General features: G+C 41.4%; 1 protein-coding gene and 1 long non-coding RNA gene across 4 annotated transcripts in view; one reads left to right on the top strand and one right to left on the bottom strand.

Moving 5' to 3' along the window:
* LOC137532603 (uncharacterized) overlaps positions 1–7,235 on the top strand; it is a 91,936-nt gene extending 84,701 nt beyond the window's left edge. Inside the window, exon 3 of the long non-coding RNA XR_011023959.1 lies at positions 7,087–7,235. This is a non-coding gene — a long non-coding RNA (uncharacterized lncRNA). The remainder of the gene's footprint in view (positions 1–7,086) is intronic.
* The window catches only part of FUT8 (fucosyltransferase 8), a 207,295-nt gene that overhangs the window by 58,511 nt on the left and 123,221 nt on the right, over positions 1–25,563 (bottom strand). For all 3 annotated transcript variants that reach the window (XM_068253287.1, XM_068253286.1, XM_068253289.1), the window contains exon 5: positions 8,806–8,924. In XM_068253287.1, the coding sequence (XP_068109388.1) occupies positions 8,806–8,924 (119 nt within the window). The remainder of the gene's footprint in view (positions 1–8,805; positions 8,925–25,563) is intronic.

Raw genomic sequence — 25,563 nt, forward strand, 5'->3', positions numbered from 1 at the left:
ATGTCATAGCGAAGGCATCAAATGCCAAACAAAGTATGTCCTTGGCATTTTCTTGTTGCATTCCAAATATAGAATGCATGTGCTATATGTACAATAAATTGCTTATCTAACTAGCTAAACCTAGTTGTGCGCAGTAAGCCATTGTTTTATGAGGATTTTTATTGAATAACATCTGTAAAAAGGTCATCAAACAGCTCCACCTTATTTACACAGACGTTGCCTCATGTTTGAGGTGACTAAGGTATCATCTGCATCTTCCGTTTTTTTCAGGTCAACTGTATAAATGATGGCTAAAGCCAGGGATACAGTAAATCTCATTGCATAACCTCAGAATCACACATTAAAGGAAATTTAACGTTAAACACTTTCTCAGTTTAAACTTACCTTAGGCTTTTTCTAGTCCCCTGTAGTGGTTATGGTGCCTTGGTGTCATTCTGTTCTGATCCCTGCATCAGCTGTGCTCCTCTGAAAGCTGCATGCACGGCCCAGGCCATAGCCGGGTGCATTATGCGCTTGCCCAGTTTGTAAAAACTGCAACTGAGCAGGCGCTAAACAGTATGCGCCTGAGTATGCAACAGAGTATGTGCCACAGGAGTCAAATCAAGGAGGCATTTGCAGTGGCCAGCTTTCTGAGGGGGTGCAGCACGAGGGACCAAAACAACTACAGGGGGCTACGAGCCCTGGGTAAGTTATACTGGGGACATTTTTTCACTTAACGAGACTGAGGCCCCATTCACACTTACAAAACGTAAAACACCGGCGATTTTTTCTAGCGTTTTGCAGGAGTGACTTTTCCGCAATTTCACGTGGAAAAATCGCTGAACACTGTGCCGATTTTGGCGCGATCGCATTTAGCGCTTCTATAGCACTGAAACACGATCGCCGGGAAATCGCCTGAAAATGGTGCAGGTGACGCGTTTGCGTTTCTGGTCGATTTGCAGCAATTATATATAGCGGGGGGGGGGGGGATTATTCTTAGGTAAGGGGGTTTAGAAATAACCATATATAAGGGGGAGGATAGTGTTAGGAAAATATGGGAAGGGGTGGAACAGTAGAATACCAATATAATTACAGATTAGTAGGGTTAGTAGGATATCAGCATTACCTCGCACCCATTGTACTGGATACCTTTCTCTGATGTTCATTCACTAGCTAAGTCAGTAAGAAAATGCTTACTGGCAGTATACAGTGTCAAGGTCAAAAGCTATTAGCCTGGTGGTCTAATCCTGAAAGTGGAGCCATTACCATAAATCTTCACATCCACGCTGCTCTTATTCTTATATTCTGCTGTCACTGTGATATTTACAGATAAAGATAATAACCAAGAAAGGAAAGATTAAAAAAAAAACATTTCTAAAATGGAAATTCTTAAAAGGAAATCCAGTGCAAAAAATAGCATCAAAGTAGGTGAAGTGAGGAAAGCATATTGTCACATTAGTAACGTGCTACTATATGTCTGGAAGGGAGGGAGCTGGTGTTAAGGTTCTACCTTGTTTAGGTATCCTCAGGCATGCAATGATAAATGAAGTACTACTCTCCCAGAAACAAATACAACTGCCAGATAAGACAGCCAGGTAAAACGTTTCAAATATGTCCCACTTTAGCTGATGTCTCTCATTAATGGCAATTAACAAGAGGCAGTCTTTAGATTAAATGCATTTTTAAGCACTAAAATTAAATTATGAGAATTATTACAAAAGCAAAAGTACCAGGGCCGTCAGGATAGCAAAAGAACCATCTCACCCCATCAACCACTACCTTAAACTTCTCCTGTTGGGCCGCCGATACAGATCCTTACCCACCAAGACCACTAGACACAGGAACACCTTTTTCACCAAGATGTTCAAATCCTAATCTATGCGCCCCTTGATCTAGTTCCCCCACCTGCGTTGGCACCTGGTACGCCACTTTCTTTGTATACTGTCTTGCCCCTTGGATGTATGTCCTTGTCTTTATCATGTATTGTACTGTACAGCACTGTTGAGCTTGTCTGTGGGCAAAAACAATTCCATGTACTATGCTGTGTACTTGGCAAAATAAACCTTATTCAATGTGTGTGTGTGTGTGTGCTATTCTGTCAACTGGGTGCAACCACTAGCTGGCGTTAATTACTATCGCCACCTGGTGGTTGCGCCCGGCTAACGGAAAAGAACACACACACACACACACACACACACACACACACACACACACACACACCAAAAGTTTGGACACACCTTCTCATTCAAAGAGTTTTCTTTATTTTCATGACTATGACCATTGTAGAGTCACACTGAAGGCATTCAAACTGTGAATTAATACACATGTGGCAGTATAGTACATAACCAAAAGTGTGAAACAACTTAAAATATGTCATATTCTAGGTTCTTCAAAGTAGCCACCTTTTGCTTTTATTACTGCTTTGCACACTCTTGGCATTCTCCTGGTGAGCTTCAAGAGGTAGTCAACTGAAACGATAAAAAAGGAAAAAGTTTGCGCTTGTGTGGATGAATGTGTTGCTGCTAGAGGTGGGGTCGGCTCAGACCCAATGATGAAGGAGAAAATGTGTATAGTACCTCAGCGCAAAAAGGGGTGTGGAACTTGCCCCGGGCTATGCAAGCCCACTCGAGATGTAAGCAGATGACAGTACAGTACCTTAATAGAGGTTACATCTAGCTGCCCAAATACTTGCTGTAATCCCGATCTCTGTATTTCAAGTAATCCCGATATCACAGCGGCGGGGGATAAGAGCTAGCTCGCTCTACCACTTCCTGTTACCGGTCCGTCAAGCCCTACTGCCAGTAGGGTGCGTGCTGCACTGCAATGTAGTTCCGTGCGCCAATAAAGTCGCACCGGACAGCCTAAAAAAGAGATAGGCAACATATAGTGCAGAGAGTAGCGAAATGAGTGGCCACCGCTTAGGAATCACTTACTAGAAGCAGAGCTTGTTTATTGCACGTAATAAAACACGTAGCACCTTTTTGCGCTGAGTCAACTGAAATGGTCTTCCAACAGTTTTGAAGGAGTTCCCAGAGATCACTCTGCGGTCCAGGTCACCCCAAACCATCTCGATTGGGTTCAGGTCTGGTGACTGTGGAGGCCAAGTCATTTGGCGCAGCACCCCATCACTCTCCTTCCTGGTCAAATAGCCCTTACACAGCCTGGAGGTGTGTTTGGAGTCATTGTCCTGTTGAAAAATAAATGATGGTCCAACTAAACGCAAACCGGATGGAATAGCATGCCGCTGCAAGATGCTGTGGTAGCCATGCTGGTTCAGCATGCCTTCAATTTTGAATAAATCCCCAACAGTGTCACCAGCAAAGCACCCCCACACCATCACACCTGCTCCTCCATGCTTCACGGTGGGAACCAGGCATGTAGAGACCATCCGTTCACCTTTTCTGCGTCACACAAAGACACAGTGGTTGGAACCAAAAATCTCAAATTTGGACTCATCAGACCAAAGCACAGATTTCCACTGGTCTAATGTCCATTCCTTGTGTTCTTTAGCCCAAACAAGTCTCTTCTGCTTGTTGCCTGTCCTTAGCAGTGGTTTCCTAGCAGATATTCTACCATGAAGGCCTGATTCACACAGTCTCCTCTTAACAGTTGTTCTAGAGATGTGTCTGCTGCTAGAACTCCATGTGGCATTGACCTGGTCTCTAATCTGAGCTGCTGTTAACCTGCGATTTCTGAGGCTGGTGACTCGGATGAACTCATCCTCCGCAGCAGAGGTGACTCTAGGTCTTCCTTTCCTGGGGTGGTCCGCATGTGAGCCAGTTTCTTTGTAGCGTTTGATGGTTTTTGAGACTGCACTTGGGGACACTTTCAAAGTTTTCCCAATTTTTCGGACTGACTGACCTTCATTTCTTAAAGTAATGATGGCCACTCATTTTTCTTTACTTAGCTGCTTTTTCCTTGCCATAATACAAATTCTAACAGTCTATTCAGTAGGACTATCAGTTGTGTATCCACTTGACTTCTCCACAACGCAACTGTTGGTCCCAACCCCATTTATAAGGCAAGAAAATCCCACTTATTAAACCTGACCGGGCACACCTGTGAAGTGAAAACCATTTCAGGTGACTACCTCTTGAAACTCATCAGGAGAATGCCAAGAGTGTGCAAAGCAGTAATCAAAGCAAAAGGTGGCTACTTTGAAGAACCTAGAACATGACATATTTTCAGCTGTTTCACACTTTTTGGTTATGTACTATACTTCTATACTTCCACATGAGTTAATTCATAGTTTGGATGCCTTCAGTGTGAATCTACAATGTTCATAGTCATGAAAATAAAGAAAACTCTTTGACTGAGAATGTGTGTCCAAACTTTTGGTCGTTACTGTATAGTATTCGTCCCCCTTGAAGTTTTCCACATTTTGTCATATTACTGCCACAAACATGATTCAATTTTATTGGAATTCCACGTGAAAAACCAATACAAAGTGGTGTACACGTGAGAAGTGGAATGAGAATCATACATGATTGCAAACATTTTTTTTTTAATTAACTGCAAAGTGGGGTGTGCATAATCATTCAGCCCCCTGAGTCAATACTTTGTAGAACCACCTTTTGCTGCAATTACAGCTGCCTGTCTTTTAGGGTATGTCTCTACCAGCTTTGCACATCTAGAGACTGAAATCCTTGCCCATTCTTCTTTGCAAAACAGCTCCAGCTCAGTTAGATTAGATGGACAGCGTTTGTGAACAGCATTTTTCAGATCTTGCCACAGATTCTCGGTTGGATTTAGATCTGGACTTTGACTGAGCCATTCTAACACATGGATATGTTTTGTTTTAAACCATTCCATTGTTGCCCTGGCTTTATGTTTAGGGTCGTTGTCCTGCTGGAAGGTGAACCTCCGCCCCAGTCTCAAGTCTTTTGCAGACTCCAAGAGGTTTTCTTCCAAGATTGCTCTGTATTTGGCTCCATCCATCTTCCCATCAACTCTGACCAGCTTCCCTGTCCCTGCTGAAGAGAAGCACCCCCAGAGCATGATGCTGCCACCACCATATTTGATAGTGGGGATGGTGTCTTCAGAGTGATGTGCAGTGTTAGTTTTCCGCCACACTGAGCGTTCTGCATTTTGGCCAAAAAGTTCCATTTTGGTCTCATCTGACCAGAGCACCTTCTTCCAAATGTTTGTTGTCTTCCCCACATGGCTTGTGACAAACTGCAAACGGGACTTCTTATGCTTTTCTGTTAACAATGGCTTTCTTCTTGCCACTCTTCCATAAAGGCCAACTTTGTGCAGTGCACGACTAAAGGTAGCCATACACTGGTCAATTTGCCATCAGATTCGACCAACAGATAGATCCCTCTACGAGAGGGATCGTATGGCTACCTTTACTGCAAACAGATTGTGAACCGATTTCAGCCTGAAACCGTTCACAATCTGTGGTGGTGGTGGTGGTGCTGCCGCCGCTCCCCCCCCCCCCCATCATACATTACCTGCTCCGCCGGCGCGACTGCCCCCGGTCACCGCTGCTCCGTCTCCGCTCTGGTCTCCGGGTCCGCATGCTTCACTTCTTCCTGCCCGGCAGGAAGTTTAAACAGTAAAGCGCCCTCTACTGTTTAAACTTCTTGCCGGGCAGGAGGAAGTGAAGCATGCTGGACCCGGAGACCAGACCAGAGCGGAGACGGAGCAGCGGTGACCGGGGGCAGTCGCGCCGGTGGAGCAGGTAATGTATTGCCGCTCTATTGCGTCGGTCGTCGGGCACTTGAACGCCGCTAGCGACGCGCTCCCTACCCGCGGGCGATCGACGGTAATTTTCCGCACGGAGCGATCGACGGGATCAGACGAAATAGATCGAAATTTAGCGTGTAGCGGGAACGATGAGACAGCAGATTCGATCCCAGTGATCGAATCTGCTGTTGATCGTCGGGGAATCGGCCTAGTGTATAGCCAGCTTAATAGTTGTCCAATGGACAGATTCCCCCACCTGAGCAGCTGTAGATCTCTGCAGCTCGTCCAGAGTCGCCATGGGCCTCTTGACTGCATTTCTGATCAGCGTACACCTTGTTCGGCCTGTGAGTTTAGATGGACAGCTCTGTCTTGTTATGTTTACAGTTGTGCCATACTCCTTCCATTTCTGAATGATCGCTTGAACAGTGCTCAGTGGGATGTTAAAGGCTTTGGAAATCTTTTTGTAGTCCAAGCCTGCTTTAAATGTCTCAATAACTTTATCCCTGACCTGTCTGGTGTGTTCTTTGGACTTCATGGTGTTGTTGCTTCCAATAATCTCTTAGACAACCTCTGAGGCCGTCACAGAGCAGCTGTATTTGTACTGACATTAGATTACACAGAGGTGCACTCTATTTAGTCATTAGCACTCATCAGGCAATGTCTATGGACAACTGACTGCACTCAGACCAAAGGGGGCTGAATAATTAAGCACACCCCACTTTGCAGTTATTTATTTGTAAAAAATGTTTGCAATCAGGCATGATTTTCGCTCCACTTCTCACGTGTACACCAATTTGTATTGGTCTTTCACATGGCATGTTCTGTGACAGTACAATCTGAAACTTTAAAAAGAAAGCAGTGAGCGCTTTTTTTAATATACAAAATGTGGGAAAAACTTCAAGGGGGCCGAATACTTTTGCAAACCACTATATATATATATATATATATATATATATATATATACACACACACATATATATATATATATATATATATATATATATATATACACACACACATATATATATATATATATACACACATATATATATATATATATATATATATATATATATATACATATATATATATATATATATATATATACATACACACATATATATATATATATATATACACACACATACATATACATACATACACAGTGGTTTGCAAAAGTATTCGGCCCCCTTGAAGTTTTCCACATTTTGTATATTAAAAAAAGCACTCACTGCTTTCTTTTTAAAGTTTCAGATTGTACTGTCACAGAACATTGAATTATGATGGAGTACAAGAGTTTATTTTTACAGAAATATACGCTTTTATGTCAAGGCACAAACTGAATGCTACAAGGTGGTTTAAAATGTACTTCAACTATGATTAAGTTTTATACTCCACGCATATCTTTTGTTTTCACAGATGCAGCTGTGTTCGCTAGACATTCATCTCTCTCGCTGTCAAGTTTCTGAGAAGTTGAACACTGTTTGATTATCTGACCCCACTCTGCTCCTCAGGGTGTAAACAAAGATCTGCCAGGGGAGCAGGAATAAAAGAGATAATGGGGTCTGCAGTCGTAGACAGTTCTATCAATAACTTCTTCCTGTATTGAGAACATGCAAGATGGCACCTTCTATGGAACAGAGACAGCAAATTCTGTAGTACAGGCTAGAAACGTGAGTCAACGTTGTGCTCAGTTAAACAAAGTCCCTTAGGTACATAAACCATGACAAACAAAACATCAAGTGGTGCAAGTTCAGCTCAACTGTGTTTAAAGTACACCCAAAAGGCAGTCCTCCAGATTCCCATTGCCACTTGCGGACCTCCCAAAGAAATTAAACAAAAGCTTGTCAGTTTGAAGATCCGGGCAGCATTCTTCTTCAATGCCAAGTAAAGCCGTACTATGCATGCGCAAGTTTGGCCATGCCTGAATGTACACGAGGGGCTCCATCCTACTGCTCAGGCACAGCCATGCTCGTGCAGGCAGAGGAACGTGGCCCAGATCTTGAAGAGGGTCCAAAGGAGGGGCAGCAGGGGTGAGAAGGACATAGGAAGCATATACAGGATCCAGAGGCTTCCCTCAGTTTAGGTAAGTATTTTCTGATCTGAGGTTTACCTCGGGTTCACTTTAAATATGGTCCCAATTGTCTAAAATTGTTCCAGCATGTTTTAATGTTATAAACAAAAAAAAACAATGTGAAACATCGTGTACAGCACAGTGCTCGGTTCCTGGGCACCACCATCACTGATAGGCTGAAGTGGGATGTGAACACCACCACCATAACACAAAAGAAGGCCCAGCAGAGGCTGTTCTTCCTTAAGCAACTGAGGAAGTTTGGAATGCCGCGTGAAGTACTGACCAGGTTCTACATGGCCACTATTGAGTCTATCCTCAGCGCCTCCATCACTGTTCGGTATTCAGGGGCGAGGGAAATAGAAAAAAAAAAGCACAAACTCCAGCGAGTGATAAAAGCTGCTGAGAGGATTCTCAGGTCACCCTGCCCCCCCCCCCCCCCCCCAGACCTCCTCCACACATCCAGAATGAGGCCCAGGGCCAACAAGCTCACACAGGACCCCTCCCACCCTGGTGGCCATTTCATTAACCTCCTTCCCTCAGGATGCCGCTACAGGGCCATAAACACAAAAACCACCAGACACAAAAACACATTTTTCCCCCAGGCAGTCCTCCTCCTCAACTAGCTCTCTCCAACGACATCCCACAGTCTCCACCAGCCACGCAAGGAAGGCTTGTTTGAACTATAGCCGTGGCATCGAACCACATTCCATGACAAGTCGCTAGCATTACATGTTTACAATCTGCACTATGCTGCCGTGTGTTGTTATTGCACTATATTGTAGTTTTTGTTATTGTTGCTGTCGCTGCTGTTGTTTTTCACACTACTGTTTGCACTATGCCAAATGCCGTTTCTTATCACAAATAAGTTCAGGTGCGGTACCTGTCGTACTTGGCGAATAAAGCTTATTCTATTCTATTCTACAGCACAGGTTTAAATTTAAAATGTAAGAATACATTTAAAAAATGCTGAATAATAAAAAAGAACATCCCTCCCATGTGATTTTTTCTGTATTTAGCATTTTATGTTAATAGTTCACAAAACACTGCTGGCAGGCACGACCTACCCAAACTAACGGATTGCTGTTTGTACATTTCTATCTGCTCTTTGGCCTTCAACAGCTGTTCTTCTAGTGCCCGTATCCTTGCTGCTGCTGCGCCTTGTTCCACTGGACCTTCAGGTATCCTACAAAACACATGGAACACGGCAAGTTAAAATATGTGATGATTACACCGGTCTACATTATACTCACAAAGCAAACATTAACACACTAAATCAGGAAGGCTCAAAGGATTATTAAACAAAAAAAAAAGTTGGAAAGCAGAAATTCTTTCCTAAAAAATGATGTAGCACAATTCCTGTTTTGGAAAAAAAACATATCACACAATCCATTTTCTATAATGCCACACCCAGTATCTGTTTTCATTATTTGTATAAACTTAAAAAAAAGTGTACCGGAGATGAATGGGTGAAAAGGATTTTTACTTACCTGGGGCCTCCTCCAGCTCCCTCGAGGTTCTCCTGGGATACCCATCAGCTATGCTGTTAGTCCTGTACCTTCAGCAACTAGGCTCAGTCACAGACTGGCAGTTCCAACTGCACAAACTTCCTGATTAAGCATCTGTGGCCAGTTATGTTCTGCACATGGGCAATTCGTGAAGAATGTAGCGCAGAAAGCTACAGGCGACGGTACTGGGACAGAGGAGGTGTGCAGCCTGGAAAAGTGCAGTGACCAGCCACCCAGCTAGATCACAGACTTCACAGGAGCACGGCAGATGAGACCAGAAGGAAACTGAGGGAGGCGACAGGCTACAGGGGGCTGGAGGGCGCTCAAGCTAACTAAAATTCCTTTCCTCCCATTCATTTCAAGTAGCCAGCTGACAACTGAGAGATCAAATTGTAGTTGTGATCAGTCACAGATGAGGGGAAATTAAAACAGGCTAAACTCTCTAAAAAAATACAGGATGCATTTCTCTAGGTTTTTCTTCTGTCCAGTGCAAGCGTTCAGGTTCACTTTAAACCGGGCTCACAGGTATGAAGCCCCTCAAATCAATCTTAGGAGAAGTACTTTCTGTCCACCATTTCATCAGTTTAGCAATATTTAAGTGTTTTTACATGCCATATGTATTTTTACATATGGTGATTAGGGAGTTTAATTTAAAAAAAATTATAGATGTAACCTAGCAAATGAATGTTCTGCAGCAATTGAGATAGAGAAACACCAGCACTGCCACGTAATGAGAGTTTCAGGTAGGATGGCCCCATCCACAGGCTTTAAGCTCGGGCGTGATCAGGACCAGTAGACCAGGATTACTATTGTGCTTAAAGAAAGAAGGATTTATGCGGCACTGCCTTAAAGCTTTACTGACATAAATGGCACACTGATGCAAAAAAGACGGATACCTGTGAGATGAGTGGTGGGTGGGTGCACCCATCTGTATTTGTAAGTGTGCCATTTGCATCAAAGCTTTAAGGCAGTGCCGAACATGCTTCTTTCTCTTGCAGCATGATGATGATGATAATCACAAACGTGAGGTCCTCAATCAACTAACTGGCAGAGAATCCTAATACAGTAGATTCTCAATATAATAAACCTCTGGATACAGTAAACTCAGTCCTCAAGTCCCAGCAACTTCGTCTGTATAAATATAGAATGTATGATCAATTATTCTGATATAGTAAACTACTTTTCCTGGTCCCTTAGAGTTTACTTTAAAGGGATTCTACTGTATTGTGATGAAACCATGTGAGCAACATGATGATGTTAGACAAAACAAAATACAAAGGGATGCACTTGAAGATATTAGATAATGCTGAGCAATAAACTGTGTTAAACAACAATACCACAGGTATCTTTGGGAAGAAACTGGAGATCATTCTCAAGGAAGGGGGTTCAGGATACTGTATATCCTTGGCTATCAGTCAAGAAGTTTAGATCTCAATATCAGCCAAATTTAGTTTAAGTTAGCCAATAAATGTTATTCTGGCTCAAAACTTCAGATCTTAATAAAGAAATCTTTGAGTCAGACCTAAATCTCGTAACTTGTAGCCGGGATTTTGGAGGGTGCCTCTCTCTTTAGCCATGTCCCCCAAGTGTGCACTCGCCTCTATCTTCCCCCCATTTGCCTATATGCTGCATTCCCACTATGGAATGTGCATACCTATTCCAGAGCCTGGACCTCCATCTCCTCTTCAATGTGTCTTCTGTGCATTAGCGTCTCTCCATTGGCTCCGGATAATGTTACCAGGAGCTGATGGAGGAAGCCTTATATACACGGTGAATGAGCCCCACTGAAGATGAGTGAAGATTCTAGCACCGGGCAATGGAACAGGTATGTGAATTCCACTGTAGTAGCTCTGCACGTAGCAGGGATGTGGAGTCCGTACAAAAATCATCCGACTCCTACTCCTCAGTTTATGAAACCACCAACTCCAGGTACCCAAAAATTGCTCCAGGTACCCAAAAATCTCGTAACTTGCAGCCGGGATTTTGGAGGGTGCCTCTCTCTTTAGCCATGTCCCCCAAGTGTGCACTCGCCTCTATCTTCCCCCCATTTGCCTATATGCTGCATTCCCACTATGGAATGTGCATACCTATTCCAGAGCCTGGACCTCCATCTCCTCTTCAATGTGTCTTCTGTGCATTAGCAACTCTCCATTGGCTCCTGATAATGTTACCAGGAGCTGATGGAGGAAGCCTTATATACACGGTGAATGAGCCCCACTGAAGAGGAGTGAAGATTCTAGCACCAGGCAATGGAACAGGTATGTGAATTCCACTGTAGTAGCTCTGCACGTAGCAGGGATGTGGAGTCCATACAAAAATCATCCGACTCCTACTCCTCAGTTTATGAAACCACCAGCTCCAGGTACCCAAAAATTGCTTCAACTCCGACTCCACAGCCCTGGCATGTAGTCCAAAGGGAGGAGAGAGTCGCAGCCACACAACTGAGCAGATATTGGATTCAGAGATCGGGGAAGAAGAGGGCAATGCATTGTGCAATTCTAAACTGCCGGAAGAGAGGTTTAAATACAGAGAATGCAGAGGCAGTACATTTTAATTTAAACAATACAGTATAATAATGTATACTCAGCTAGCAGTGTAACTATCAAATTGAACCACCTTATTAAATGTCATGCTGTACCTGTCCATCTAAATGAGCACAGAAAAAAAATGTTTTGGTGGTACACTCACTGTACAGTGATCTCTTTTACCTAGTAATCTGATCTTTGTTACCTTTGTTACTATCTTGACATTCTGTAATGTAGAATTTCAGACAGATTTTGCAGTTTTGTATTGGAAATAACAGGAAAGGGTTAGAGTTTGCGTCAGGTTATGCGACCTGGGACCTCATTGCATGCATTTTCCTCCTACTATGACACTGGATGTTGTGAACACTTTTATAAATGTGGAGAAAGTACTTCCCCCTCCCCCCCCCCATTGAAGACGTGACAGTTTGGAAAAAGGTGGTTTTGGCATGAATAATCATTAACATTGGGCACCCAATAGCAGCAATTAACTTCTCCTGGGTCAACATATATTTGAGTCAGTAAAACACTCCACCTTATGAAGGTTAAATATTGGGGTTGACTTATAAATGGGGCCTCCTTATATGCAGTAGTTAAGTCGATTCAGACAACTATCACATCTTAATGGATAGGCCAACCATACCTTGCAACAATAGCTTTACATCCTTGTATTGAGGCACTGCCATCCTATACAAGAGACTCCCAGGGCACCCTAAATAGGTTACCGGTTATTGAATTGAAATCAGTGAATGAATTGAGAGCCTGGACATGGATGCCCTCTACAGTAACGTTCAACAACTTTTTTGGGGGGGGGGGAGGGGGTTAAGACAATATGAATATCAATAATTTTTGAAAAATTAGAGGTATCCAGTATTCCATTCACTTTGAAGTTTTTTTTTTTTAACTGTTGTAGTTTAATCTAGAGCACAACTATTTACTTTTCAATCGCTGTGTGTAGCACCAGGTCAAGGGCAGCATGATGGGGGCTGTGGGTTTACCAGCTTATGCAAATTTGTTTCTGAACCGGTGGGAGGAAACCATAGCGTTTGGCAAGGTCTTTTCAATGCAGCTAACATGTCTTCTTCTGAGGTGGATTTAGAGACTATTTGCTAATTTCATAGGTTAGAGCACCTAATCTATTTAGAGATGTTTTTGTTTTCTGTACCGAATACAAACAAAAACAAAATTTTTTTTGTGTTTGATATACATCATACGTACATCTTTTAAGTTAGCCAATAAATGGTATCATCCTATTCAAAACTTTTAGCATATACATTATGTAATCCATTTTTTGGCATTACCAATATGTAAAAATTATGAAGGGGTACTGACTGAAATCAGTTCTATACTGTATTGGTCCAGTCTCCACTCTAGATCTCTGAATGCTGGAATTATAGTTGGGTAATTTCTGAGAGCCATGAAAATTGCTCAACCATTGCTGAATTTGAGAATCTGAGCAAGAAAATCCTGAGAAATTCCTAAAAGAGTTGTCGTTTCAGAGATGCTAGTGTCAGCTCTTTTTGTACCAATGATCATCCCTCGTTCAAAGTCCCTTAAATCTGGCGTCTTATGCATTTGGACATTAACTTCCAAGATAACTATGTTGTCCAAAGCTGAGGGTTCCTTATATAAGCAACTCTGCATTGTTATGTCACTCTACGTCACTGTTGGACTAATCTACCTTCAACTAAGGGGTGACTCTAATATTTTGGTCACTCAGTGTATGCTCCCCACTATTTGTTTTGTACTATGTACAGTGTTTGGCGCTAAATAAACAAAATAATAATAATAATAATAATAATAATAATAATGCTCTGAAATTGTAGAAAAGGAGAAAAAAAACACCTCAGCACTTGAAGCTTGTTATAAAACAAGAAATGTAGACAGTACTTATATTAAAACCCTTAAAAACCCTTTCAAATATTAAAACTTTCTTAAAATTAATTTTACAGAAGATATGTTGCCTTTTACAATCTGGGAAAGTCATAAATGGGTAATGAGAGGTATATTCATTAAAAGAGAGTCCTTGGTGAGGAGGCAGAGAGATAGCAATATTCTTGAAACAATCAATCGAATTAATAACCTAGAACAAATTCATAAATCTCAGTGCAAAGATGTTCAACAGGAGTTCGGGTTGAGGAAAGATCTCCGATGCATAACATTACATAAAGCTAAACGGGACATAAAAAGTAGGAGGAAGTTTTATGAGTACGGTGACAAAGGAGGTAAGATGCTAGCAGAACCTATAAATAAACAGAGCGGACAAAATCTTGTCATGTTTATTAAAGATAACAGCATGACGAAATGCAGAGCAGAGGAGATATTAGAGGTGTTTAGAGAACATTATAAGAAGCTTTACAATGTTAATACATCAAGAGCTAGTCAGATAGAAGAAAATAAATACAGAGATTTCGCAAAAGACTCAAAGCTTAACAAAATCACTGCAGAACAAACTCAGGAAATGGATAAAACAACATGCAATGAAAAGCTTATGCATGCTCTCAAGAACAGCCCAGATGAGAAAGTCCCAGGACCTGACAGGATTAGGTTACTATACAAATTTGGTTGAGGAAATTATCTGGCAAAGATTTATAATGGGACAAGGATAACAAGTGCATTAAAAACTTTGCTTGAAGCCTACATAATAGTATCGATATAACTAAAAGGCAGTTGGAATAAAAGGCAGTTGGACCACGCGTATTACAACTGCTGCCTACTGCGCTCAAAGCGGGGGTGAAAGAGAAGGGAGGAGGCGTGCATGTGTATACAGATGTTAAAATCTTCAAGGGTACCTGAAGTCACATGAGATAAACAGGTACATGTGGTTCTCGTCCTACATAGATATTGTCTAAGTTCCCGCTCTGTTTTTCAGTACAGTAAGTGTTCAAAACAAAAAACTTAAAGGGAACCTAAACTGAGAAGGATATGGATTCTTCCTTTTAAAATAATACCAGTTGCCTGACTCTTCTGCTGATCCTGTGTCTCTAATTATTTTAGCCACAACCCATCAACAAGCATGCAGATCAGGTGCTCTGACTGAAGTCAGACTGGATTACCTGCATGTTTGTTTCAGGTGTGTGGTTCAGCCACTACTGCAACCAAAGAGATCAGCAGGACAACCAGGCAACTGGTATTGTTTAAATGGAAACATCCATATCCCTCTCAGTTAAGGTTCCCTTTAAGTTGCTATCTATGCAAATCCCTCCCTCACCCACCCAGCAGATGAAAAGTGCGTGTGTGTGTGTGTGTGTGTGTGTGTGTGTGTGTGTGTGTGTGTGTGTGTGTGTGTGTGTGTGTGTGTGTGTGTGTGTGTGTGTGTGTGTGTGTGTGTGTGTGTGTGTGTGTGTGTGTGTGTGTGTGTGTGTGTGTGTGTGTGTGTGTGTGTGTACTAGTCTAAAACCTGTCACTTCTGTCAGATTTCTACTACCTACTGTAAGTGACAGCAACATAGGAGAAAAGTCATTTATGGCTCATTTTACTCTGGAAAAAATGTACTTCTTATTTGTATATATTTGCACATATTTAAAATTTTAAAATGTTTTGCCATAGTGCCCCATTAACCCTCCCAGTGCTGGGCCTTGATGCAATAAAGCAGATGTATTAGCTACCTCAGCAACAGCAATTTCCCTCACATACTGCACTGTCTGAGAAACCTTGCTAACTCCTATTTTAGAACAGTTTAAGAAGGAACCTGCACTATTTGGTGATTTTTTTTTAATATGTCTGAGACAGTTCTGCAAGGATTTTTAAAAACCTATCAATATTTTGTCTCAGACACTCTTGATAAAATGTCCCCCAATGATCTCTCTAGTACAGGCTTTCTCAACCAGGGTTCCCTGGAACCCCAGGGTTCCTTGAGCACTCTGCAGGGGTTCCTTGGCATTTTCCCCCTATCGTTTGGGAGGTATAATAGAGCACATTATAATAGGTGGTACTGTAACAAGAAGCACTAAATTAGGGGCTTAGGAGACAGTATAATGAGTGGCAGTGTAATAGGGGGTAGTGAAATAAACAGCTACACATACTTTTAAAGACCAAACCTCCTGCAAAATAAATGCAGGGGTTCCTCGAGTCCAAGAAATTGTTTGCAGGGGTTCCTCGAGATCCAAAAGCTATTTGCAGGGTTCCTCCGGGGTAAAAAGGTTGAGAAAGGCTGCTCTAGTATCATCCAAATGGGGACAGCTGGAATTATGTAGGAAGTTCAGCGATAACATGCTTACAGCTCTGAACCGAACTCACTACACCCCACACAATATACTAGTGCTAATGTGTCTCTCCACTAATGAGGAGATGGAATTGGTGTACACTGGTCATTTTCATGGACACCATAGACCAGCGTAATATTTCATTGTACGCCTTCTGAAAGCCTGTTTTCACCAAATACCCCCTGGCATGGTAAAGAATATCTCAAGTACCCCTTGATCAAGATAAATGTAATAGTAGTACATGGTATTTGTTTATAAACAATTTCCAAGCATTTACTATTGCATTTAATTATCTAGAATACTTATATGGTGGTGTTTATATAAGAGTTATTTTATGTATTATTTTCTAAAAGCCTAAATTAGTCAGACTTAACCATAATCGATCCTGAATATCCCCTGGACCCATCAGAAGTACCCCCTGGTGTACTTGTACCACACATTGAGAACTTATGTCCTAGACTACTAAGTGGTGATAGACTTACAAAAAAATCAAAAAATTAAAAGGAACGGTACTCTTTGAATACACGAGTATTTGACTCTGAATAAATGAGACACAGTTAGGGAACATTATCGCTTGTCCCCATATTTATGCCCAGGTCCTTCCTGGGTAAAGCTAGAATGTGTATTGTATTTTATAGGAGGTGGTATTGAGGAAACAAAACAAAAAGAAAAACAAAAAAAAAGGTGGAGCAATTCCAGATAAATTGCAATTCTATATTACACAATAGAGAACCTCCCCTATTGTTGCTAGCATTGAAAATATTAGTTTTTCTAATTTCCATCTAATTTTAAAATTATGCTACAATGCAAGCTCTGAGCACAAATATTTGTCTGGAAGAAGCAGAGATGCTGAAAAAAGAATTTTTACATGAAATGAAAGCACAAATATTGGAAAATGAAAATTGCATCCAATACATCAAATCATTATATTGTAAACTATTCCACTTCAAAGGACATCTACCCTGAATATATATTTTATTTATTATAGCCAAGGTGAAAGTGTGAGTTTTTCAGACAGCAAGTCAATATAAACCGGTCATAAAATTTCAGCACAAAATGATATCTTTATTTTACATAAATGTGAAACTGATGGTGTTTGTACTGACTGAACCAAGCTGCCACGTGGATAACATATTCCTACCTTTGGCAGTTTATCTACTTTTTGCAATCTTTACACAAACTATCACGAGATGCTGTGCGGACACAAATAAAGTACTGCCTGAGGAATACCAAGCAAATCCTAATACTCTCGATGGATATAATGGAAAATACGAAACACCTCCACAGCACAGTTTGAAAATCTAACCACCTCCAGTTGTAGCTAGATTATGTGGGTCCGATGTGTAGATGCTCTATTCAAGGAGGAACCAGCTTCTAATAATTCCCCTCTGGTTAAAGAGACACTGGAGCGAAAAAAAATATATGATATAATGAATTGGTTGTGTACTATGAATAATTACTAGAGGATTAGCAGCAAAGAAAATATTCTCATACTTTTATTTTCAGGTATATGGTGTTTTTTCTAACATTGCATCATTCTATAATATGTGCAGATTACACAACACTCAGCATTCAAAATGAGTCTTTCAGAGCAGTCTGTGAAGTAATGAACTCTCCTCTGGCAGAGGAAAAGTAAACAGTTCAATTACAGTTGAGATAATAAAAGTCAGATAACAGCCCTCTCCACGACTAACTTAGTCGGAGAGCTTAATAGCTTTTTTGCATAGAGATAACAACTGGAGTTTCTCAACTCTTCCTGTACTGGAAACAATTAGACTGATGTATCTGATCTTAATGTTTTATTTCTTAGCTGTACTACACATACAAATCATAATATCATAATTTTTTTTTCGCTTCAGTGTCTCTTTAAGCTGAAGAATTATCCTCCTTGTGTCCAGCTGGACAGCTCCCTGAGCCAGGATATAGGTCTATGCTGAGTTTGGTGTGCCATAGTTAGGCAGACGCGGAAGTAAAGTATGCAAGTAAAGTAAATTCAGCAACTCTACTTCAATTTTCATCCTTTATGTGCTATCTGCAGAAGAAAGAGTGGTCAACTTGCCTCAGTGACTTATGTGGAAGGGATTGACACACCACACAACACGGACATGTTTGCCAGCTCATGGAGCTTTAAAGCCAGAAACCCGGAGGACAAATTCTGAGCCTAACAGGAGGGACATTATTAGAGCATCTACATAAACTACATCACAGCGAGATAGATAGTGCAGTGCTGTGATGCTGCCTGTTAAGTGCTCTCTAAGTGCTGTATGGGGACTGCTGTATAGTGAAGTCAACATAGTTATTGCAGTAAAGATAGTGTAACCTGGCTATACAAGATTAAAGTGTAAGATGTATATAGCCTTCTGTGTATACCCATATGGACGAAGAATGCAGGAAAGAATCCAACAAACTTGGGGTAAATCTGAAAATCTAATTAGTGTATTGAATCTTGGGGAATGGTTTGGTAGTATACAATGCATTTCATGAACTCAGAAAAAATCTATATATTTCTGCTTTATATCCATTATTCAGCGATAGAAAATTCCCATTAGTCTGGAGGACAAGAACTTACAACCCAAAAAAACATGTCTGTTACAGCTGATACAAATCCTGCAATAAATCTGCACTGTTTCTACTTCCTGATTCATGGAAGCAGACATATTGTTAACAGCCTGTGCTTTCAATTGAGCTTATCTGCCATCCCTGCTATGGCAGTCATGTGACATAGGGGAGGGATCAAACTACAACTTGTGATTAGACACTAATGAGGGGGATTTAAACAGGATAAACTCTATAAATACATACAGGGTGTATATCTCTAGGTTTTCCTTCTGTCCCGTGCAAGAGTTCAGGTCCACTTCAAAACTAATCATAGATCTTGTAGGAGATGACCACTTTGTGACTGGCTTCTACTATACTTTGTTCTGCTTTTGTTTTGTTTTTTTCTAGTATATTCTGCTCTGCCATTGTGTAAGATTTTTTTTTATTTATTACAAGCAGGTAGATTTATCTGAATGTGACCATGAATGTAAAAAACAAAAGTGGTTTCAGGTTGATGCAACCTCTGAATAAAAATGATAAGAAATGCGGTGGACAACATTTCTGATTTCTGTCCCAGATGGGAACATAAGTTTGGGAAAAATATCACATAAAAATTATGGATATCAGCTGTTACAGGCGAGAGAGGATGGGTAAAAAGTGACCTTTAGGGCTGGGACACACTACGGGTGCTTTGCCACAATCACAAAGCGCTCGGGACGAATCATGGAAGTGCCGCAGTTTCACTAGGATTTCGCTACTTTAGCCACTGATGTGATCGCTCCTGGATTGTTCCCAAAATGCTGCTTGTGGGACTACCCCCATAGGGATCCACTGGAGTAGAGCTTTGCTGATCCCAAGTGATCGTCAAACACAGCTAAAGGGCTCCTAGTGGGTCCCAGTCCTTGGTATTTCACAAGGGAACAAATAGTGAGAGGAAGAAACAGGGAAAAATGGAGTTTTAGGTGTAAAAAATTAAGGTGACAGTTCCCTGAATCATTTACTGGGAGATTTTGAAATAATCCTACATTAACAAAGAGTATGCAATACAGAGAATGTTTGGGACAGGAATCTGATTTGACTTTTCATTGTTTTGGAAATAGACTCCGGCATTAATTGCAAAACAAAAGAAATTGCTGCTAATAAAAAGACATATTTATATGCTCCCAAATAATAGATTCCTAAAATGAGGGTACCTCAATTTGACCAAATATTTTTGAATGGGGCAGATGGTCGAAAATAGTTGGGAAATGGAATAGATGATTTCAAGCATTTATGACAAAACTAAAAGAATGGAAAGAGGTCTGTCAAATGCGGGAAATGTACTGGGTCGGAGAAAAATATATAGAATTCTAGGTGGTGGTGCATAGCTAAAGCTATTCAGTATAGTAAGTTATTGATATAAAATAATATATAATTGTATTGAAAGTAATCTCTGTATTTTCAGATACACTTATCACTTAGCAAAAAAGAATAAGCAGGTTGTTTACTACTCTGAGCACCCTTCAAGCACCACCCCTTTTTCACTCTCCACCCCTTTTCAAAAAGGAAAAAAAGCAGTTATGGTATTTTGGATGTGCTCTGTCCCAGTCATCAGATAATCTTATTTTGGCAATGTCGAAAACACTCAGATCCTTATATCTGCTCAGTTTTCCTGATTAGCATATTAATGCTCACTGCACACTACCTCTTGATGTGTGCCAATGTAACTAAATAGACAATGATATTCACTTCCTCTGCCATTGGTTTCAATGGTGTGGCAGACTTGTGTATGGCAGTTTTATTTTTTTATTCCAGGCCTTGGATACCCTAATCTTTTGAGGCTTCCCTCAGAATAAAACAGCCATAGTAATAGCTGAACCTGCAATACTAATCAAATCCCCTTTCAAAACATGATTGGTTGGGAGTACTTGAAGACTGAAATTAGGATTTACTGAGTTCTAAGTCTTAGGTCGTTAATAGTTAAAATGTGAAACAATCACCAGATACAGAGCACCTGACACTTACATGCATGGACCTTTAAAACTGCTGATGCAAGACCAGTGTTGGATTAGCAAATAAGAAAAGAGGCCCCTGGTGTGTGTCATTTTATATTCCCTGTACACTTCCTTAAATTAAACCTGCTGCTGCTATAAATCAGTTAAAGTGATACCTTGAACGCAAGAAAGGCACCTGCACAAGCTCCATTACAATTAGTCAAGAAGCCACAACATATGGGGTACGATAAGCATACAGATCTCAACTTGGCATGCTCATGTTTGCTGTTGTCTAGAATATAGGTAGTATTCACATGGTATGTGTACCCCAGTAAGTACTTATGTGGAGCTCAATGGGTAATTGGATTTTAGGTAATTCATTGTATTGAATTTTGATGCCTAAAAAAATGACAAGCCACAAATAAACCAACCAGAATAACTGTGGTTTAGTTCATTAAAAACATAATTGAATGATTAGCAAGCCTAAAAAATTGAGTACTCTTAATATGGATCAAGGGGTACTTGAGAATGAAGTTACCTAGCACTTGGGCTTCTGGCAAACACCATCAATGACAAAAAGGTACATCCCACACTGATATGGAAACATACTAGTCTACAGTCTTGTACCGATACACATATCCGAAGGGCTACTTAAGATGGGCTCAAGGGGTACTTGAACTGATCATAGTCAATTCATATAGCAAGTTTTGAGATTAGGGGGTGGTAAAACAAACAAATATGTTTTATAGTCTTAAAATCATCAAGGGATGCTTCCAACGACATTAACCACAACAGAGGGTACTTGGCCAAAAAAATAATTAATAAAGGTGTATTAATAAATGTACAGTATATGCTAAAATGTTGAGCAACATTGGTCCATTGTGATACATGGGCTTACTAACTAAAGGGAAGACATCACAACATACAAATCAACTCAGATTCAGCACCTGAAAACTAGATTTAGACAAGACACAAAGGGCATGACTCACAAAGCTTTTTCACCTGTATTTCTCTGCTTTCACTTTATCTAGGTTACATTTTTAAGCACCCAAAAAACAAAAATAATATTACTTTTCTTACCTTAATATAATTAAAGTAAGAAAGTAATACTGAAATGAGGTTAATCAGGAACAACTTACTTTGAGTGATTATTTTGATTGTAAATGTTCTGAAAGGTTATTTTTATCAGTTAGGTGATAAAAGTCATTTATGAGAAGTTTTGTGAATAGTGCCCATTGGGCCATATGCAATTCACTTCTTCTAAGTTTTCTCCTAGGTGCAAATGTAACACATTAGTCATAAAATGTCTTTTAAGCCACCAGCAAGCAAGAAAATAGTCTGAATAATTTTGTCAGTCCTTTTTGAAGTACCGTTTAGTACTTTTTAGATAGAAGGTGGATAAAGTTAGTTTAAACTGAACATAACACATTTTTCTGTAGGAGAAAACTTTGGAGATAACGTTAAAGGGGTTCTTTTGCAGTTTTAAAAAACAAAAACTGCCACTTACCTGGGGCTTCTATCGGCCCCCTGCAGCTGGAATGTCCCGCGCCGTCCTCTTCCAATGCGCCATTCCCCGCCGGCATCGGTGTAATTATTCATCTAACTAGACAAATACAAGTGCGGCTGCGTGGCCGTGCGTGAGCTCACTCCCGCGTGCGTAAGCGGGAGCTTACTGCGCAGGCGCAGTTCAGGAAAACTTCGTACTGCGCCTGCGCAGCAAGCTCCCGCTGACGAGACACACGCACGGCCATGGCCGCGCAGCTATTTATCTAGTTAAGACGCTGCGGGACATTCCAGCTGCAGGGGGCCGATAGAAGCCCCTGGTAAGTGGCAATTTTTGTTTTTTAAAATGTCAACAGAACAGACCTCTTTAATTGCATATGGCCCAGAATATTTATATTGCACTTTGCTCATAGCGCTTCAGGGCTGCAGCCACTTATTGCACACTCCACAGGTGACCAGGATCATTAGGATTGCCCAAAGACTCCTTACCATTTTACATACTTGAGCCAGGATTAGAACCATGGTCAAAGACTCAAATCCCACATCAAAAGCAACCGCATTACCAGTACGAGATAAACAAAATAATGGTAGTTTAAATGCTGTAGCCACATAGACGTGAGAATCATGGACGCTATAACTGCATGGACCCGAGTCACATCCCTGCAGTCTGCCTGGTGCCATGACCAGTCGCACATGTGCACATTCCTGATGGCCCCCAAAGCAGGAAGGATTGGTGAAAGGTGATATGTGTTCCCTGAGCCAATCCGTGCCCGTTTAGTGGGAATGCTTGCTGTTACAACCACTAACAGCAATCATTCTCAAAATGCATACAGGAAGTACATGACTTCCTGTAATGATCGCATGCACTCGCACCTGACTCCGCCTACTGCAGCAGTGATTGGTCAAAGGAATTATGTGATCTCTTTACCTCTGTGGCTGCAGTGATTGACCCAAGGTATGATGTTATCTCTTGACCAATCAGTGTCCCTCAATGATCACCATTGCTTCTAGTATTAGTGATCATTGATTAAAAATGTATTTTTTTTACAGCAACTTTTTTTGCGATGAATGATCATTTTTACAGTATCATGTAACATCTTAGCGAAAAATTGTGAAACTATGTTTAGCGGCATGTGGCAATCATGACCATTGTGACGGATCACTGAGTGACCGCTCGCTTAGATCCCCATCGCCCACCGTGATCATTTTACCATAATCGTTTAAACGATTGTTTGCACCGCATTTACCGCAGTAGTAGAGATGAATCGAGGTATGATCGCTGGTAGCCACTGATTTCCGAGCCATCTCCACGTGGGTATTTATCTTATACCTGAATGATGACTTTTACAGCCAGTAACCGTAATCGTTCACAAAAACAAGTAACAATGTAGGTACATATTAAGGCTTTGCTGTAATGCAAGTGCAATTTCGCGCAATGACAAAATCCCACGTAATGCTTTTCAATGGCAACACGCACGCTCATTTGTTGGTTTTCCGTCCGCGATTTGCGCGTTTAACATAGACTGATTCTCCGCCACATGAAAACGCATACACTGCTGACAGGTGGCGCCAATCTACAGTGAAAGGCATGCAAGCAAACATGTGCAAAGCACACAAAAATTTGTCCATAGGAAAACACTAGTGTTTTCCTTGTACACACGTGTGGCCTCTCCTTAACGGTGCCTCTCTCACAGCAGTTCTGTGTTACCTCAGATCTCTGTTCTGAGGTGACAGGAGCTTCTGTGAGGGGGTCACATAAATTTAGGTGCAGTGTGTGCTGATACATTTGGGTGCTGCCATAGGCACCCATGTATAACCCCGCTAATATAAACTATAACAGTAAATTCAGGCACCAGAGTTGCCCGATAAAATAGTGGGAAATGGGACTGCCCACTATTGAAACTATTTAAAATAAAAACATATTTTTATAGCCAGTTTCTATACTGGGCAGTCCCACTATAGAAACAACACTGTAGAGAGCCATTGGAAGGATACAGAACACGACCTTTACATGGTGATACCATTCCTTCTCTCCTGCATGCTCTCCTGAATCCAATCCTGCCCTGAGTACCGGATGTTCTAAGATCCATACATCAAGACTGCAGCAGCAACAGAAAAATGTAGTTGCTACTACTTTTTTTTTTAAACTGCATCTGTTGTCAGTCTCTTAGGGCCCATTTCCACTAGCGTAAAGGACGCAAGGCAATCACCGCATCGCCTCGCACCCCCCGCAGTTACGGCGGTTGCCATCCGTACAACAGGATGCGGCTTCCCGTTGGCCACTATGGGGACTCTGATGCGTGTTGCGCAAAACTGCAGCATGCTATCCATAATTAGCCATCATTTCCCCTGCATTGCATTGCGCTAGATCGCGTAGGTAAATTTGCAACAATGGAAACTACTCCATTGACGTGAATTGGTTGCAGTTTCCTTGCGTTGTGATGCTGAGCGATTTCCGCACAGCAACGCGTCTAGTGGAAACGGGCCCTTTCAGAGGAGGTAAAGTAAGAAGTGCCCAAAGAGTGCTTTGAAAACCACGGTGCTTTGAGGAGATATTTTTACCAAAACATCTTAGAAAAATGTGTCTCCTATGGTACCTACTCTCTCAGCCTGCCTGAGGGCCGTTTCACACAGGCTGTGTCCCGCTTTATTTTTGAAAAGGCTTGCGCTTTTCCAAACGCGAGTACAGTACCGTTACAATTAGAAACGATGCATTTATATTGCATGTGTTCCTGATTTTCTAAAAAGGCAATCATAGCTCTGCTGCATTTTTCCTGCGTTGAGGCCAACATGGTGAAGATCACAAAACGCAAAATGCGTTTCACGATTTTTGGAGTGAAAGAGTCCTAAGAGATTGCTATAAACCAGTTGGAGAACATTAACTAAATGGTAGTTCTGGTATGGTTTGAAAGAGAAACATGTCTACATTTAGTGCTCAACTTGTTATCTCAGAAATGTGAGTGAATTTATAGAAAGGCAAGTGGAGGTGTGACATGTCAAACAAATCAAGCAGCCATCTGTCGAATGAATGAATGAATAAAGGTGTGACGGCTGCTTTGTGACGTTGCACTTTGCCAGAGGCTGTTGCTCAACCCCGGCAGTTTGGGTCATACTTCAGGTAACAGCCACTGAATATGCACGCTGTCAAGAATCAGCCCACAAGTCTTTATTGACTCCGGCTGACGCATGCTTGATTTATTGGACATAGCAACTCTTCTGGTTGCCTGCTGTAACAGACCATTTATGAGTAAATAAATGATTAACATGTGGAGCACACATTATTTTATCCTTTTTTTTGGAACCTAGTCTTATAACCGATTCATTCTTGGAAAAACAGATTGTCAGCAAACACGCTACAAAACAATTCCACAAAGCATTAAAGGAAAGCTAAAGTGTCAAAAATGAAAAAAAAAATCAGATTAACTTACCTGGGGCTTCTTGCAGCCCCCTGGAGTCATCCCGAGCCTGCGTCGTCCTTCCAGCCAGCAGCGGTGAACCCTGCAAAGCTCGCTAGCCATGCACCTTCTTACCGCGCACCCGATACCAGGAGCGTTCTGCGCTTGCGCAGTACACTGA

The sequence above is a fragment of the Hyperolius riggenbachi genome, chromosome 9, assembly GCF_040937935.1.
Source record: "Hyperolius riggenbachi isolate aHypRig1 chromosome 9, aHypRig1.pri, whole genome shotgun sequence".
In the NCBI taxonomy this organism is placed as follows: domain Eukaryota; kingdom Metazoa; phylum Chordata; class Amphibia; order Anura; family Hyperoliidae; genus Hyperolius; species Hyperolius riggenbachi.